The sequence below is a fragment of the Pipistrellus hanaki genome, assembly GCF_964339955.1.
Source record: "Pipistrellus hanaki genome assembly, chromosome: 2".
In the NCBI taxonomy this organism is placed as follows: Eukaryota; Metazoa; Chordata; class Mammalia; order Chiroptera; family Vespertilionidae; genus Pipistrellus; species Pipistrellus hanaki.
Window position 1 is genome coordinate 155,042,219 of NC_140504.1, and position 19,004 is coordinate 155,061,222.

Sequence of the window (19,004 nt, forward strand, 5' to 3'; positions counted from 1 at the left end):
TGTTCCCTGCTCAGTCCATGTTCGGTGAAGGTTATAGACTAGTTATATTCTTGGAGCGATGGGTATGGGGTGGACAAGGCCTTATAAGGAAACCTGACTCAGGAAGAAGGGGTGGGGGGAGGTCCCCTGAGTCCCAGTGTTCTCCCAGTTAGATACCCCCACATAAAGCCTATGAAACCAGCACAAACTGGGAGATACTTCTGGAATCATTCTGGAAGTGACAGGAAGCCAAGGATACAATCTTGAAAGATCATACTATGACCAATGACATGAATTTTAAGTCATCTAGCTGAGCTTTTCCAGTTACATAACTTCACTTATATGAAAGATCTACATTAGTAACTTTTTGCTAATCAAAAAATATCTGGAGACAATTTTCACTTGTATGAAAAAAAAAAGATGTGGAAATGGCATTCAACTTTGTTTTGTAGGGAGCCTTTATAGCTTTTTGTAGTGTGCCTGAGTGGCGCCACCAAATTTCTGCCTTGGGTATTACACCCATCATTTAAGTATCAAGCTGCCATGGTTTATTACTGTCTATATCTGTGATTTACTTCTATTTTGTGCATCCATTTGGCAAGATATGTCCTTAAGGTAACAGAGAGCTATATCGTTCCTGCTTTTACTATATGTTAATATTTTCTTAGGTTCTATGTGTTATTTGGTAGGTTATTTTTGGGGTATGGGAACGCTCAAAATTTTTTCCATATAAATTAATCCCCCCCTTATAAGCATTTTTGCTCCGGCAGTTTTAAGTTATCCACTATCAACCATTGTTTGAAGAGCTCTGCATAATTTACCTACTTCATTTCATCACATACACACTGTTTCCTCTCATATTATCACAAGAAGTACAATATAGCAAGATATTTTGAGACCATATTCATAATTTTTATTTCAGTAGCTATTGTCCTATTTTATTATTATTGCTATTAATCTCCTACTGTACCTAATTTAAGTTTAAACTTTATCAGAGGTATATAGTATACGTATAAGCGAAAACAAAATACATATAGGGTTTGGTAAAAATGGATTTCCTGTGGGATAGTCTTGGAGTGTATTGCCCTCAAATAAGGGGAGCACACTACTATAACTGCTTCTTGGCTTTGTGCCATTTTGGTATACAAAAGGTTTCATAGAAACACTCTACTTTTGGATACGTTTCTTCAAAAAAATGTCTGTTATCAACTAAGAGTAGTGTATGTGTTCAGTTTTCAGTAACTAAAGAATTAATTTGTCGAATGCTCATTAGAAACAATTTGCCTGCTCCTTTGCTATTCACTGCTTCATAATTCCTAACAATCATTTACTTAATTCTAAAACCTATGTCATGCAAACACAAAAACTTGAATGGGAATGATCTGAAACATGACCTTCCCTTTTCCTAAGGAGCCCATCTAAATTCCCAATTAAATTAGTCGTGTTCTAAACGTTGGCACTACTGACACTGGCCTGATAATTCTTAGTGGTGGGAGTAAGGAGAGGTTCGAACCTGTGCATTGTAGGATGTTTACCAGTACCAGCATTCAAATTACCTAGTCTTATCACAAACTTGCAGTGTCTATACTCAGTTTAGTACATGAGAGTGACAATAAAACACATAATCTTGAAAAGCATGTCTTTCATCTTCTTTCTATATGCTCTGAGAGGGGCTGATACCACCCCTGGGAGCTCCAAGAACAGATAAAGGAGTTAGGGCAAGCTAACTCTCTGGCCACAGTAATTACTTCTGGCTGGGTATATGGTTCAAGCTTAGTCAACAGAGGCTCTCTAGACTTTTGCTGGAGCAAAAGGGTATGGGGGAAATTCTCAATTTTGCTGTCTTCTAGCTATAAGGACAGTGTAAGATATAAGCCAGATGCTCCCAGTAGCCATCTTAGCTTGTCTGAAAATAAAAGAGAAAGAGGGAAGGGACTCCTAATATGGTAAGAACTCTCCAATTTAGTTATATTTGAAGAAAAAAACTTTCCAATAAAGTCATGAGGTAAATTTTTTTTTTTTTTTTAGCTGATGCTAAACTGGGTTTTTATCACTTGCAAACAAGAATATAAAGTGATGATTTCTGAAAATCTGAGTAAAACAACATAATGGATAAGATTAATCATCTATTGAGTATTAATGCTACTCACTGAGCACTTACTATGTACCAGACACCATGCTGCTAAGTACTACACATAAAAATGTCACATATTGTATAAATCCTCACGGGAGTCTCTGTAAATAAATGATCTATTATTGCTATTTTATAGATGATGAGAAAAAATTAAGTAGCATGTCCAAAGTCAAATGCCTAGATACTGATCCAAGTTTACTGACTCCATATCAGTTGTGCTAATGCCATACTGCACATACCTAACAACCAGCTACCAAATGTTTACCTAAGTGCCTTGTATCCACATTAAGGATACAGAGATGAATAAATTATTATAATATACTAGAGGCTCGGTGCATGAAATTTGGGCATGGAGGGGGCAGGGTTGGGGGTCGAAGGGAATCCCTCAGCCTGGCCCGCGCTCTCTTGCAATCAGGGACATCCCTCTCACAATCCGGGACGCTGCATGCATCAGTGACCATACTTTTCATACAGGTGAAAGGCATCTTGCTGTTGTATGGGCAGATACGTTTTTTTGCCCTAATTATAAAAAGTAGTACATAACATCATCCTTCAGAGGCAGTAGTACCTTTTCCCCCATCTTGTGGGTGGAAAAACTGAAGCAGAGAGAAGTGGCTTTGACACACTGTTATAAGTGTCAGAATCAGGGCTGACCACAAAATGTGCAAGCCAGAGTACCAACTCCTGTGTTGAGCATCTGCCCCCTGGTGGTCAGTGTGTGTCATAGTGGCAGGTCGTTCCACCGTTCAATCAATTTGCATATTAGAGTTTTATTATATACTAGAGGCCTGGTACACAAATTCATGCATGGATGGGGTCCGGCTGGCCCCACCCCTTGGTTAAACCCCCGGTTGAGGGGACAATTTGCATATTAGCCTTTTATTATATAGGAAGATTGTGGTGAGAATAAATGGTAATTTTCATGAATTTAAGAAAATGCTAATGTGTAGTTGAAGTTTTATAACCAAAATGGATACCTGTTCAAAGGAATGTCTTTGAATGTGATTGTAACTACTAATCTTCCTATATAAAAAGCCTAATATGCTAAGTGTCCAGTCATCAGTTCAACCAATCAAAGCATAATATGCTAATGATATGCTAAGACCACTCAACCATTCGTTATGACATGCACTGACCACCAGAGGGCAGATGCCCTGACTGGTAGGCTAGCTCGCTGCTGCCAATTGGGACTAAGCAAGATGGGCCAGACATGCCATGGAGCTCTCCTGCAGATTCTCCTCAGCTGGCCAACCTCCCGCGTCTCTCTCCGGCTCCAGCTGTGCACTGGTGGGGGTCCCTTGGCCTGGCCTACATCCTCTCACAATCCAGACCCCTTGGGAAATGTTGGGAGAGCCACTTTCAGCCCAACCCCACAGGCCAGGCCAAGGGACCCCACTGGTGCATGAATTCATGCACTAGGGCCTCTAGTATTTATATAATTGTTTGAATTAGGAGTGATAACTGACAAGGAATATATAATGTGCACAGAGCCTACTAAAAAGAAATCAGATGTCATAGGAAAGTGTCATCAATATCTCTCCAAAACTCAAAATAGGGTTTATGTCAATGAAAAATTATTCCCACAGTAAAGAGATCAGGTTATCTTAGTTTTATGGAACTTTTATCACAATCACTCAGACCAAATGCTTTCCCTTTTGAATGTGTGCTCACTAAACCATTAAATATATCCTATACTTGTTTAACTATAAGAAAAGATTGCATTAACCAGCACAAACCCCTTGACAACTTTGTGCTTTTCATAAGTTTCACATCTGTTTGGTTTGTATGCATAAGGTACCTTATAAGTGGAAACAAATTCTAGATATTACAACAAAAGTTTGAATTCATGTAATGACAAATTTAAGGATAGGCCTTGTACCATAGTAACCCCCTCCAAGGCAGTATCACCTTGCTAAATCTAGTCTGATCCTTACACAATCTAATAGGCTTTCTCAAAGTAAGAAAGCTTCATGAATCATTGTTTTGCCTGGGGGAAAAAAATATAATTCCTTTTTAAAATTATTAAAGCTAAAAATATTAAACCAAAACTTAAACACTGAAAATTAGAGTTTACGATCACTTATTTACTGTGGTCTATGACAATAAAACATGTTATAATAAAAAAGAACACATTAATAGATAATTAAACTATCTTCAGCCATAATATTAACTTGCCAAATATAAAACTGAGCAGTTTTCCTTCACACAGCAAAATACAAAATTTTCAAAGATAAGCACTGTATCTTTCATAGTCAAATTTAAATTAATTTGTAATAGTTTCTTTAATAAAGAAATTTAATAAAATGGAACAAATGTCTAATTTTAATTCTTTATTTGAAGAGAAAGAAATCAATGGTGAACACATACTAAATATATAACACTATAGGCGCGGTGCACAGATATGTGCACCAGTAGGGTCCCCCGGTTTGGCCGGTGGAGATCGTGCTGAAACCAGCTCTCTGACATCACCCGAGGGGTCCAAGATTGTAAGAGGGCGCAGTTCAGGCAGAGGGACCCCACAAGTGCATGATTGGGGCCGGGGAGAAACCGTGGAGGGCTCCAGGGCATGTCCGGCCCATCTAGCCCAGTCCTCATCAGCAAGACCCCAGCAGAAAGCTAATCTACCAGTCGTAGCATCTGCCCCCCCTTGGTGGTCAGTGCATGTCATAGCAAATGGTCAAACATATGGTTGGACACTTAGCATATTAGCTCTTTTCTTATACAGGATAGGTAAAGCATAGCACTGCAAATTCAATTAGAAAAGTTCAATAAAAAATGCCGAAACCAGTTTGGCCAGTGGATAGAGCGTCAGTCTGTGGACTGAAGGGTTTCTCGTTCGATTCTGGCCAAGGGCATGTACCTTGGTTGCGGGCACATCCCCAGTAGGGGGTGTGCAAGAGGCAGCTGATAGATGATTCTCTCATCGAAGTTTCTAACAGAGATCTCTATCCCTCTCTCTTCCTCTCTGTAAAAAAATCAATAAAATATATTTTTTAAAAAGTTCAATAAAAGCCGAAACCGGTTTGGCTCAATGGATAGAGCGTCGGCTTGGGGACTGAAAGGTCCCGGGTTCGATTCCGGTCAAGGGCTTGTACCTTGGTTGCGGGCATATCCCCAGTAGGGGGTGTGCAAGAGGCAGCTGATCGATGACTCTCTCATCGGTGTTTCTAATTCTCTATCTCTCTCCCTTTCTGTCTGTACAAAATCAATAAAATATATATATTTTTTTAAAAAGTACAATAAAAAAGCTAACGGATCATTTACTTTTGCATATAATTACAATGTGTTCAGAAAACATATGCACAGAACTTCAACATATAACGAGGTCCCTCCATATTGAAACTCTAAAGTTCCTATATAATAAAGAATTACCTTGAAAGTGAGTGAAAGCAGTCACTGGTGTGTAAAACATTTTTACTGTCACTAGAATTTATCAGCCTGTGGTGTTCCCTTAATTACCTCTGATCTGCTGGTTGCCCTGAAAGCCCCTGAGCCCTCAGAATATAAAGTACATTTCTGGAGGGGATGCTAAAAAGAAAATAAACATCAAAAGATTTCTACAACTCCAAAAGGACCTGCACATGTCAGCTTGAAATATGGAGTAAACTGAAATAAAAGAAATGAAGATTTCTAGCAACAAGTGATGTCACACTGCACATGAACTCATCGAAAACACACATACAACCACAACATTCTTTATAGAATTCACCTAAATTGGGTAATCTAAAGCAGATTAAAAAAACAAAAAACCTCAAGTATTTTATGTTATTAGAAACTTAAGTATTTATTACTTATCTTAGGACTTTAAGATAAAATGAAAAAAATCATGTAAAAGTTGATTTTACAAATTATTTTAAGTACACAAATATGAAAGTGATAAATTAAATAATCATTAAAAGTTTCAGAAGCAAGTAAACTTTTTATAGTAGTTATTTACTCAAAAGTTTTATTTAAACCTGTCAACAGCTCCCACTGACATAACTTTTAAAATCTAAATTATATAGGCTATGAAAGGGTATATTCAGAGTACTTAATATATGAACAAGAAAAAAAGAAATAAAAGTTGGGATGTTTTAAGTCACTTAACACCAAAATAAGAATTCACCTTTTCCACTAGATTTGTGTGAACTAGAAAAACAAAAAACATATTTCTTCTTATAGAAATAATGCAGGCCCTCTTTCACATTTCAATGGGGTATCATAAACTGTCATGTTCTTATCCCATAATAAAACAACAGTTCATCACTTCAAAAGCATGAATCCAGCTATTAACTTTACTAATAACCCACCTTTTTCATTTTCTTTGTATCTACAAACGCCAACTGGAATCTCTGCTTGAAACATGGAGCCCACCATAATCTCCTATTTTAAAAATAACATAAAACATTAGTAAGGGCTCTGGCTGGTATGTCAATTGGTTGAAGCATCTTCCCAATGCACCAGGGTTGCGGGCTCGATCCTGGTCAGGGCACATACAAGAATCAACCAATGAATGCACCAAATAAGTGGAGTAACAATTCGATACCTCCCAAATCAATAAAAAAAAATTTAAAAATACATTAATAAGATCTTAGTAACAGACTTAAATCAATTTCTAGTATTACCATCTTCTTGGGCAAACTGTTCCTGGTTTCTGTGTCCTATAATACAGATGCAACAATTAACTACCTCAGAGAAGTATTGTGAGGATGAATGAGTTAATAATAGGAGCTTGGATATGATTGGATGAAAATATTAGTAATAATAATGGGGTGAAATGTAATACAGACAATATATACAAACTACTTCAAAACAGGGAGAAAAAAATAAATTCTTACTATTCAATTAGTAAGATAACAAACACTAAAAAACTGGAAGTCAAATTCATATATTTTCAGAGTATCTACACTATAAACTATAGTCCCTGGGAAACTGATATTCAAATGCTCAGGTCCTAATGCAGACCTACTGAACCAGAAACTCTGGAAATGGGACTCAGCAATTTGTATTTTAACAAGGTATCCAGGTGATTCTGACACATCTTAAGTCTGAGAACCAGAGCTTTAAGATAAAGAAAGTAACAAAAAGGGTTTGTATAAAGCTCAGTAGAGGCCACACGGATGAAACTCCAAACCAAATGGATAGGAGGTTAGTGCCTGACTTACATTAAAAAAATACAAAATGTAAAAGTAATCTCCCAAAACATAATTAAAACTTACTTTAGGAACTCTGGTAATTGACTTTATAGCATCAAATCATAAATTAGGGGAAACTATTCAGAAAGACATTAGAGATCATCACAGACAAGATTTTACAACACACAGGATCCAAAATTATAGACTCTCTCTTGTCTGATAGCTAAATGTTAAGAATAAATATACTGCATTTTTAAAATGAAGACTTGGGGGGAAAAGTACAAAATCTTCGTGTATCAAGTTTAAAGAACTCCTAGGATTTGAAAACTTATGTTCTCCAGTTACTGTCATCTCACTGATGTTAGAAATTGTTATTTCCATATTTTATGGGAAGAGGTGAAACTCAAAAAATTTTATTTCAAGTACACAGTATTATTAAGTTATGGGGCTGTAACTTGAAGAGATTTCATTTCAAAGCTGTTCCCTCTACCTATTTCTATAAAAACTCCCTTTTATCTTACAAGCCTGATAAGATCCTGAATCTAGACATTTATTTATTGCAAAAAAAAAATAAAAATAAAAAAAATATCATACTGGGATAACCTTCTTATCACTATAACCCAAACAGAGGTCTCTCCCTTCTAAACATCTTTTTGGAAACCAGTAACAGATCAATTTAGGCTGAAGCCCCAAATCCTGGGTAACCCAGTCCAAGTTCATTTGAATACTTAATTCTTCCTAATAGAAACTCTAAATATAATGTTTCCTTATTTTTAATCAGGAAGGGGGTCAGCTCATTTTTAAATTTCCCCCAGGTATCCCATACCAGACAACTTTAAACCAACCAACCAACCAACCAACCAAACAAAAAACCTCACAAAAACATAGGGAAAGCTCAAAAGTATTAACTAAATAAATAATCAATCATGACTGAAGTGCAAAAATCCCACTCAATTTGATCTTCTGGTCTATTCTGCATTCAAAGAAATTTATGCACTAAATTTAAAATCAAATGTAGGAAAAACAATAACAAAAAAACCTCAATGGAGTTTTTAAGAGAAAAATCAGGTGATAATTTTTTAAAAATATAAATGATTTGCTCTAAACAATGTTATATTTTCATACTTTCATAAGTCAACAGCTTTGCAATAGCTTACCATTAATTCAATTTAATTGTATGATTAAACAATGTTATACAATTCTATAATTTAAAACTATGTCAATACTATATTCTCTTTAGACTTATTTAGAAATCAACTTAATTATGCAGTTTTAGAGAAGCCCAAATCCACCTTTTTACACATTATATTTGTTGTAAATATCAACATTGATATAAGGTAAATTTATAATCAAATTTTTAAACAGAATTTACTGAATACTAAAAAGCCTCATGATTTTTATATATTTATCAATGTGATACTTTCTATAGTGAAACAAAAGTCTAATTCAGCACCAGTTCAGAAATTTGGATTTCTAATCTTGGTTTGAATGCCAGTTCAAAGGCCAATTCTTTCTGTCATTATTTTATTTTATAATAAGATAAACATCTGAATATATTAGGGGAAATCTGAACATCTACCCAACATTTAAATGTCAGATAGGGTTTACTTCAACTTTATCAACATATATTTAGTTAGTAAAAAAGTAATTACACTGGGCTTTTTAAATATCAATTTATCTAAGTTTTTGGAAAATATGGCTCTACCTACCTTTTTCCAGTCTTCTGATGGAATATAATCTTCATCTTCTTCAGATTCTTCTTCTATTTCGCTGTCTAGAATAAGTAAGACAATATTACTATAAAATGATTGCTTAGCCTGTCCACAGTGTATATTTGTATTTTATTCTTACATCTACCATCAAAATATTTAAATATGCCCAAAGTTATTTCCAGAGGTAGGCCAAGATATTTCAAATCAAATAATACCCCATCAGTTAAAAAAACAAAACAAAACAACAACAAAAAAGCCCATACACCTTTCAGGTCAATCCTAATCTTAGACAACTGTATTTCCATGAAATGATTTTCTATACAAACTTCAAAAACAAAATTTAAAATCAAAATAACCTATTCTAAACTTAATTCTCCTATCAACAGCCTGGTGACAGAATAAATTATATGATCTCAATCTCTTCCTTACAAAATGAGAATTTGGACAGAATAGTGATTTCCAAACAGTGCTCCTTGAAACTGAGAATTTTATGGCATCACTTCGGGTGGAAGCACATGAAGGGAATATGTATGATACCCTCCATTCTACCCAACTGTTTCATTCAGAGCAGGCAAACTGCTATGTATTTACATTTTGGAGTAAGAATGTATTTATAAAAAGGGGTGGGAAATCTGAAGACATATTCTCAGCATCTTCTTAACTCAAAAATGGTACAGAAAGTTCAATAGGATAACATTTCATATAGAAGTTAATTATCCCTATGGAGAAAGATAGGCAATATATAGCTTCTATGCAAACATCACAACTGAAATAGCAAATTACAGTTCAGGCAGTCACTTAGCATCCCACTGTCAGTAGATCTGCTCTCTGCTTAACTAAGAGGTTAATACTACATTTCCCCAAACTTAAAATTAACACAACTATTGCCCTGGCTCGTGTTCTCAGTGGTTACAGCATTGGTCCCTGGCACCAAAAAGGGTCTCAGGTCCAATTTATGGTCAAGGGCATGTACCTGGGTTGCAAGTTCGATTCCTGGCCCCCAATCAGGGCACATGTGGGAGGCAACTGATCAATGTGCCTCTCTCACATAGATGTTTCTCTCTCTTTCTCTCTCCTTCCCTTCCACTCTTTCTAAAATCAATGTAAAAAACTTCCTCAGGTGAGGATTAACAACACAATTATTTCAGTAACTAATATCTTCTTAAATTGGTACAATTTTCAATTGGACCATATCTTAGATCAAAACTCAATAAAATTATTATTAGCAGTACTACATTCACTTCTAAACTAAATGTGTAACAGAAATCATTCATACAAAGCAGTTGCCATGTTTAATCAGTTATTACATTCCTAAATTTCATGAGGCATTGTTTAAGTGTTTTTCTTCTTTTTTAAAGTATAGAAATTTAGATAAAAAATTTAAACTAATAACACTAATAGTTGACTTTTTATCAGAAAGCTGACTTCTAAAGTAAAGATTATTGTTTAGAATAAAACACTGTGCAGTAGATGAAGTATGCAAATATTCAAGATATATATTACTGGTCATCTCTGACTAGATCATAATTGTAGGAAAATTAGGAGACTTCTTTCTAAGTAAAATGTATTCCTACCTCAAAAGTCAACCACTTCTTCAGAACTAGGAGGCATTAATTAAAGAAAGCAATGCTTAGGAATCTATTTTAAATAGGCTAATAAGCAAAGAAAGTAGAAAATGAAAACTGAGGAAAAGACTAGGAAAAAATAAAAAAAGATGACCATGAAACAGAGTAAATTTAAGAAAGGGTTAGGAAGGGAAAAAAAAAAAAGGAACACACTTAAAACCAAGTAGTAAGTGACACAACAATCACTGAAGTATGTTCATGAACAGGGTCCAGCATTGCAAAACTAATAACCTAGAACAAAACTCCATTACTATTAAGTGATATTTAAGAGTAAATAAATTCAAACAGAGCAGTGGGGGGGGGGAAAAAACCACACTAGATATTTAAGGCCATATATTAGAGAGTAAAAATTATACTCCGACTATAGCAACCAGTAACACTTACTTGTATCAAAATATTTACATCGACGTGGGCGGATTATTTCCTGTGCATCTTGAGAAGCAACAGATTGTGACGGATCATCATTGGAAGACTGAGTTTCATCCTCTTGACCTGATGAATCCTTTATATTCTCTTCCTGTGAGATCATAAATTAAATTGCTTTAAGATGTAAAACAGTAACAACAATAAAAACCTGTTGGAGATAAAAGATCATAGTATTTCAAATATAACTAGAAGTTTAAAATAAATACACTAAACTGTAGCATGGGTCAAATCCTGAACCAGGGAAAAGGACATTAATGGAAAAACTGATGAAATCTGAATTGCCTGTAGTTTTAATTAAGTAGTATAGTTCCAGTATTGACTTCTTATTTTTGATAAATCTTCCATGGTTATGTAAGATATTAACATATGGGAAATTTCTGGGTAAAGAGTACATAGGAAGTCTCTGTACAACATTAGAACCTCTTCTGTAAATCTAAAATTATTTCAAAACAAATTAAGAAAAATGAACACGGAACTGCCAACTATTCTTTATTACTTAAAAACAGTGGTTTTTAAAAGTTGGTACAAATTTATTTAGAATAGGCATTGAAAAGAAATCTGAATAACACAGATGAAACTTACCCCTCAGGAGTGGATTAAAGAGAACTTCCAATTTTTATCTAAATGTATTACTTTTAAAATCAGAAATACAGATCAAAATAAGCAGTCAAAATGAACGTATTACAAATTATAATTCCAACAATAAAGACTACAATCTTAAAAATTTCTGTATAAGCTTACTTTATTTTCTCCACTACAGCCACTGTTATCATCATTATCAGCATCTTCATCATCTTCACCTTCTTCTTCCTCTTCTTCCTCCTCCTCATCTTCTTCAGGTAGTCGACTAGTACCATCATAACCATAAAGGCTGAGAAGTTCATGAATTGGCATGTCGCTTTCCTAAACAGAAAGTTAATTTCTGAGTAATATTTCATATTCCTATACTTCACAAATCTGCACTCATTCCATACTGAAGAATGCACTTAGACATGTATCTAGAATTTTAAAATCATAAAAAGTGAAACTGAAAGTAGTTCTGAAAGCTAAGAAAATTCTACTCTTTTAAGAATTTTTAAGACATTGACCAATGAGAATTGTTAACAACAAAATATTTTAAGTATAATAAAAAGGGACATTGGTTTAGAACTATTCTTTCGTGCAGTCATTTAGTTAATGTGAACCTCAGTTAATAGTAATGTATGGATGCTCACACTCAAGAGTATCATATATAATGTGGAAGTGGGGGAATAGCATAATTAGAAAATAAAGGGACTGTAAACTAAGCCTTTTCAGCGCAAATACATGAAAAGAAAATAGCAATGATATGGTACAGGGATAATATCTTAGATCAAAACTCAATAAAATTATTATTAGCAGTACTACATTCATTTGAGAGTATTACAATCTTATTAGATCTTTAAAGTACCAGATGGGAATGTTTGTTACTCTTATTTATGAATATTCAGAAAACCAAATAGAAGGAAGCATCATGCACTGACAGAGACTTTACTACATAACTACACCTCCTAATCCCAGCTCATACTTTCCATAAACTCATCCTGCACCACAAATTAGAAGCAGGTTTAACAACTGAAGTCACTATTATGAACAAAAGCCCCTGAAGTCACTAGTAAGGGCCAAACCAGGAGAAACACTTTAATGTATATTTCATATTCATTTCATCTTTAAAATTATCCACACACACACACACACACCCTCTACTTTTTTACAACTGTGTTAACTGATACCTTGAGAAATAACACAAAACAGGCAGATTACCAAATAAATGTCCTAGGGCTCTCAACCATTTGTTCTGTCTTATTCAAGGACAACAGAATCACCTTGAGAGCTTATTAAAACAGACTGAGTCCCACCCTGATCTAGGTAAGCTGAGGTAGGGCGTGAGTATATGCATTTTTAAAATAAGTGCCAGGTGATACTGATGCTACTTGTATGAGATCAGATTAAGAACCAATTAGCTCATAGTTCTAAGATAAAATTACCTGCACATCAGCCTTTCCAGTGGAAGGTAATAAAGATTGATCATTAACTTTAATAAAGCTTATCACTGATATCTGACATCTACCTCAGTTATGTGTCAAAAAAATAGGTGTCATAAGAAATCTTTATGTTGACATCCATAGTTAGGTTAGATTTTTTTGCTTCTTGGATACATATTTGAGAAATGTGACTCACTTTATAAAAATTTATTTCTAAAACAAAAATTTACCAACACCTCCAATATTGACTAGATAGAGAACTGAGGAGAGTCAAACGTAGCTCATCACAGTGCTTTTGAAGAACCACTTTAATTTGAAAAAACAGTAATAGAACTGGCAGAGAAAAGTCAATCAATTCAGGAAAAACTATTACAAGTATAGAAACAAAAATGCTAAGTAGGTTACCGTGATAAGAGCAGAGGATATCTGTAATAACTAAAAGAAAGTTAGGGCTGGTATTTTAAACTATTTTCTCTAGTCTTACTTATCATAGTTTTTAAAAAAATCTTCATATTCTACTTTTGACTTGGTTTGAAAGTAGATGTTGAGCAGTGAATAACACAATGTTAGGGCTTAGGGAAAATATAACCAAATGTTCAAGATGGACTCAGGCAGGGAGAGATTTAGTTTGCCAGAAAGACTAAGCTAAGTTGGAATTCACTGCTGTAAATCACATGTAGTATAATTAGAACCTAAACTAAATGAGTGGTTATGGTAAAGAAAAAACTTAAGAGACCTTGCAGAAGAAACCAAGAGGATGTAACCATGGATTAAGAGTGTAAGGGGTCCTAGGAACATTGAATCCAGATTCAATGTTCATTGAATTACTGGATTGCAAATGTTGGGGCATACTTATTCTGTAAACTATCCCCACATTTGGCTATTGATACCCACAAGACTTCTAAAATAAACAAAGTTCTAAAAAAGTTCTAATATACATCTAAAATGTATTCTTAAAATTAGTTTTAGGTTGATTCTATCATGTGTAAACAAAAGAATCATTGCCTATTCTATCAAGAAAATGCTCAGTTAATATAAAATGCTGGTATGGCACAGTAGTTGAGCATCCACCCATGATCCAGGATGTCTTGGTTTGATCCCCAGCAGGAGGCATGTAGGAGGCAGCTACTCAATGATTTTCTCTCATCATTGATGTTTTTATCCTTCTTTCCCTTTCTCTTTCTGTCTCTGAATCAATTAAAAAAACACACCAAACATATTAAAAAACAAACTATATAATGGTATTATAATTCTGGTTAGGTATTAACTTTTATCTTAACCTCTGTCACTCAATATCAATTTAGTAAGCAACAGTCAGCAGCAATAAATTAGTAAGCAATAGTAATGACCCACTGTGGAATACATGTTAGAGTTAACTTACTTGATCTAAGGTATAAAGTCAAAATCTTGTAGCCAACACTGGGCTAAAAAACTACAAAAAACAAAATCAATTCTGCTGCGGAATCCTCTTTTAAATTCAAATAAGTGTTCCTACTATGTGCTAACTGAAATGCTTAAAGATTTAGCAAGTATCAAGTAAGAATCATTTATTGTTGTCTGGGAAATAAGGAAGATAACAACTCTTAAATTCTGGCTGTGAAGGTGGATAAAAATAAAAGGTGCATTAATTGGGAGAGGACAGAGATGTGTAAGAAGAGATTTAGGATCCTTTCATAGTCCATTTTTGACCTGATACCTGTGATGTTTTACAAAAGTAACTACTTGAATTTTATTTTACATAATGGAGTGACTTCTTTAAAAAAGGCCTTTCATCTCAAACTTTAAACATACCACCTATGATCATATAGAATTTTTCAGTCAACTCTATACAACATCCTTTTTCTCCCCAAACACAGGCAGAGAACCAAAATTTCAAGTGTTTCCTTTCACCACAAAAAAGTTATAAACACTTCATCCTCTAACTCTTATTTTTATTTACCCTTGCAAGATCCTCTATTTCAGAACTGAAGTTTGTTTCTCCTTCCATCATTTCTTCTTCTTCTAATGTTCGTTCATCATCAAAATCATGTACCAGCATGTCAGCTGATGGATCAAATTCATGGTCATCTGATGTTGCTGAACCTCCTGGTAAAGAATATTTTTAAAAGCTTGGTAAATTAAATTAAGTATACCTCATTAATATTAATACAATGTATATGACATTTGAAGCTGATATAAATCAAATAACAGTATCAAAGAAAAGCTATACACAGAAAGTATTACGTATTTGTTTTTTTCTGAAATTCTTGCCATTACTCATATCTCCCCGCAAACCTTCTCTAAGGGTTTTAAGCGACCACTTTTTGCCTTTCTCATCTCTATACACAGGTACAACTGCAAAATAAGAATCACAATTCTTAATCACTTGATCAATATTTAATAGACTCAATGAGTATGAACCCCTATGGCACCTGAGAGTATATATTCATGTAAAATATATAGTCATCTTAACATATAGTCTAATGAAAACAAAGCTGCACTCAAATATTACTCTTCTATTAGCACTTTTATGAAAATTTATTCTAGTATATGGATAATTGTCCTTAACTTACTTGGATGATTTTTATATAAAATAACTCAAAGATAAACTATAGAAGCAAAATGTACCAAAATTGCATACAAAACTCTTATGAAAGGCATTAAAAATAGCCTAGTAGGTAACTGAAGTGTAAGCTAATCTATTTTTAGCCTGGTGGCTGGAGAATACTGCTGTACTCAATAGGTCATGCCTTGTAATACTGGATTGCAAATGCTGGGGCATACATATTCTGTAAACTACCCCCAGATTTGGCTATTGTTAAACAAGGACATAAGTTTGCAAAAGCATTGTTTACAAATGAACAAATGAGTTATTTAACATTAAATAATCAATTTAAGTTTAAACTGTTAAAAGTTGTATTAACAGATGCACCTACTCCTCCTTTTTCCTTCAGTAAAAGAACCAATAAGTAAAACAAAGTGCTACAGATGCTGATTTGTTTTAAATACAGTCTATTAGGGATAAGGAAATACAGAAGGCTCCAGGTTCTTGTCACCTGCCACAATTTTTAGAATAGGAAATATTTTTGGAGTGCTTACTATGTACCATATACTATGCTCAAGCACTTCATATATATCATTTCATTTAAGCAAACAATCCTACGAGGAACAGAAAGAAAAACTTGAGGCTCAGAGTTAAATAGCTTGTTTAAACTCTTAGAGCCAGTAGGTGGCAAGGATGAAATTTGAATCCTGGGCCTGTATTTCCAAAGGCTGTGCTTTTACTGCACTCCAAGCCTCATGTAAGTCACAGCCTCAGAAACAGTAGGTTTCCTGCCTCAGAGAATACTTGAAAAGAGCCTCTGTTTACTATAATGAGTGAATAGCAAGCCAGGTTAGAAAGCAATATACTTAGAAGTGATGGTACCTTCTGAGGAACATAATACCGATATTAAACATAAAATAACTAGATAAGTAATTGCTAAATCAGTTCTCATCCTACAGTACAACAAAAAAAGTTAACAAAGTATCAAAGTTTTAGAATGATATACAAAATAAAAACATTTAGAAAAGCATATTATCATAATTTCTTTTGGAAAAGTAAGAAAAACATGGCATAATTAGAGCATCTTAGTAGTGGTTGAGGGACTTGCAGTTTAAGAACCATTAATTTAGTTGTTTTTTTTTGTTTTAATCATTATTCCTTCTTTCTGAGTTTTTAACGGAAAACGCTCCCAAAACTTTTTTCACCTAGCAATCAATCTTTTAGGACACTTAGTTAACAATTATGTATTCCTACAGATAATACTATACTTTTCTTTCTTCTCTCTCATATGCAGAAAGATTTAAAAAAAAAAACAAAAAAAAACCCTCACACAAACTTTTTTTTTTTTTTTAATATATTTTATTGATTTTTCACAGAGAGGAAGAGAGGGATAGAGAGTTAGAAACATCGATGAGAGAGAAACATCGATCAGCTGCCTCCTGTACACCCCCCACCGAGGATGTGCCCGCAACCAAGGTACATGCCCTTGCCCGGAATCGAACCCGGGACCTTTCAGTCCTCAGGCCGACGCTCTATTCACTGAGCCAAACCGGTCCCGGCTCACACAAACCTTTTGTATACTATACTAATCCTATATAATAAAAGCCTAATATGCTGTGCCCAGTCATTTATTCAACCAATGAAAGCATAATATGCTAATGATATACAAAGGTCTCTCAACCATTCGCTATGATGTGCACTGACCACCAGGGGGCAGACAGTCAACCAGTTGCTATGACGGGCACTGACCACCAGGGGACAGACGCTCCAACTGGTAGGTTAGCTTGCTGAGGTCCAGCCAATCAAGATAGGACGGACATGCCCTGGAGGCCTCCCACAGTCCTTCCCTGGCTGACCAACCTCCCACATCCCTCTCCAGTCCCAATCGTGCACCAGTGGGGTCCCTCAGCTTGGCTTGCACCCTTCGCAATCTGAGCTGAAGGATTTCCCCTCCACCCCGCCACACACACACACACACACACACACACATACCCCAAGTGTACAAATTTCATGCACCAGGCCTTTAGTCATAATATAATTCCTATTAGATGCAAATATTGTCAAAATAACTATGCTTAATTCCTAACTGCTTCCCTTCCTTTACGAACTTAAAAAAAAAAAAAATCAGACCAAATCATGTCATATGATTTACCTAAAGCCCTTCATTTTTTGTCATTATAGACAAGACCAATTGTATTTAAAGTTTTGTCATTTCCCCCTCCCTACAAGAAATAGCTTAGGTGAAACTTTTCTCTCTTCTTACTCTAATTCTTTTCCCTACATATACACTGTAACTTTTTTTTTTATAAACTTCCAATTTTTTCTTGCCCTCATATGACTTCTTTATTTTATGACTTTTCTTTTTACCTTGTTCTTTGGGACCAAATAATCACCCTATTCCTTTTTGTTAATTACTAAGGCACATTGTTAGGCTGTCTCCTAAGTAAAAAAAAGGTCTCAAAAATAAATTATTATGATGCACTGTGAAAATAAGAATTAATTTTCCGAGTTAAGCTAATATCAGGGCTTTTTGTACCCTACTGCAAAATTACTAAAAGGTATCCTACATAATTTCAACCATTCAAAAGATAAAATTCCACTTATATCACTAGAGGCCCAGCCTGGTAAATGAAAAGTTGTGCACTTGGTGTGGGGGGAGAGGGCAGACCCTCAGCCCAGCCTGTGCCCTCTGGCAGTCCAGGAGCCCTCAGGGGATGTCTGACTGAGCTGCAGTCTGGCCTCCCTCTGCGGGAGATAACTGGTGGGGCCAATCAGGAGATGGCACAGGCAGCAAGTGGCCCTGCCGGTGGCCTCTGCGGAAGGCAACTGGGCTATCGGGGATGGCACAGGCCAGCTAGTAGCCGCACCCCACTGCCTCTCTGCTGCTGCTGGTCATCACCACAACCTCCCCTCCCCCATTGCTTTCCCCTCCCTCTGCCTGCTGGCACACACTTTGGCTGGCCTGGTGCTGCCTGCTCACCAGCCCCACACCCTGCCAACTGGTTGTTCCACCAATTTGCATATTACTCTTTTATTATATAGGATGTGCACTTATTAAATTATTTTCTTTCCTCCCCTCCCTAAATCCCTACCTCTAATGGCTACTAGTCTTACAGGTTAAACCTTGTCTTATGCCTCCACATTGGTTTACACTGATGGTATCTATAGACAAACCACCTAACCTGGGCATGTGACCGTTATTACTGTAATGAATTCCAAAGTGCAGATGTTACAAAGGACACAGCCTTTCACCAGTGGACCAAACATTTTATTACATGAAGCCTCTATTTCTAATTGCTTCCAACTTACATTATTAGCATTACTTGTAAAAATAAATATTCCCTTGGGCAGAAGCCTAATATTAGAAACACTATCTATCTTGAAAGATCTTCCTTAATCTAAAACCAATTTAAAAACAAAAACACTCAATGAGTCAATCTGTTTGCATAAGCATTCAGCAAGTAGTAAAGGGCATCAAAGACATTTG

At 35.3% G+C, this 19,004-nt stretch overlaps 1 protein-coding gene across 7 annotated transcripts in view; it reads right to left on the bottom strand.

The window, feature by feature from the left end:
* The window catches only part of MIER1 (MIER1 transcriptional regulator), a 54,851-nt gene that overhangs the window by 18,690 nt on the left and 17,157 nt on the right, over positions 1-19,004 (bottom strand). For all 7 annotated transcript variants that reach the window (XM_084872597.1, XM_084872603.1, XM_084872600.1 and 4 more), the window contains 5 exons: positions 14,933-15,078; positions 11,732-11,893; positions 10,949-11,081; positions 8,937-9,001; positions 6,403-6,475 (listed from right to left, as the gene is read on the bottom strand). In XM_084872597.1, coding sequence (XP_084728723.1) covers positions 6,403-6,475; positions 8,937-9,001; positions 10,949-11,081; positions 11,732-11,893; positions 14,933-15,078 — 579 coding nt within the window. The remainder of the gene's footprint in view (positions 1-6,402; positions 6,476-8,936; positions 9,002-10,948; positions 11,082-11,731; positions 11,894-14,932; positions 15,079-19,004) is intronic.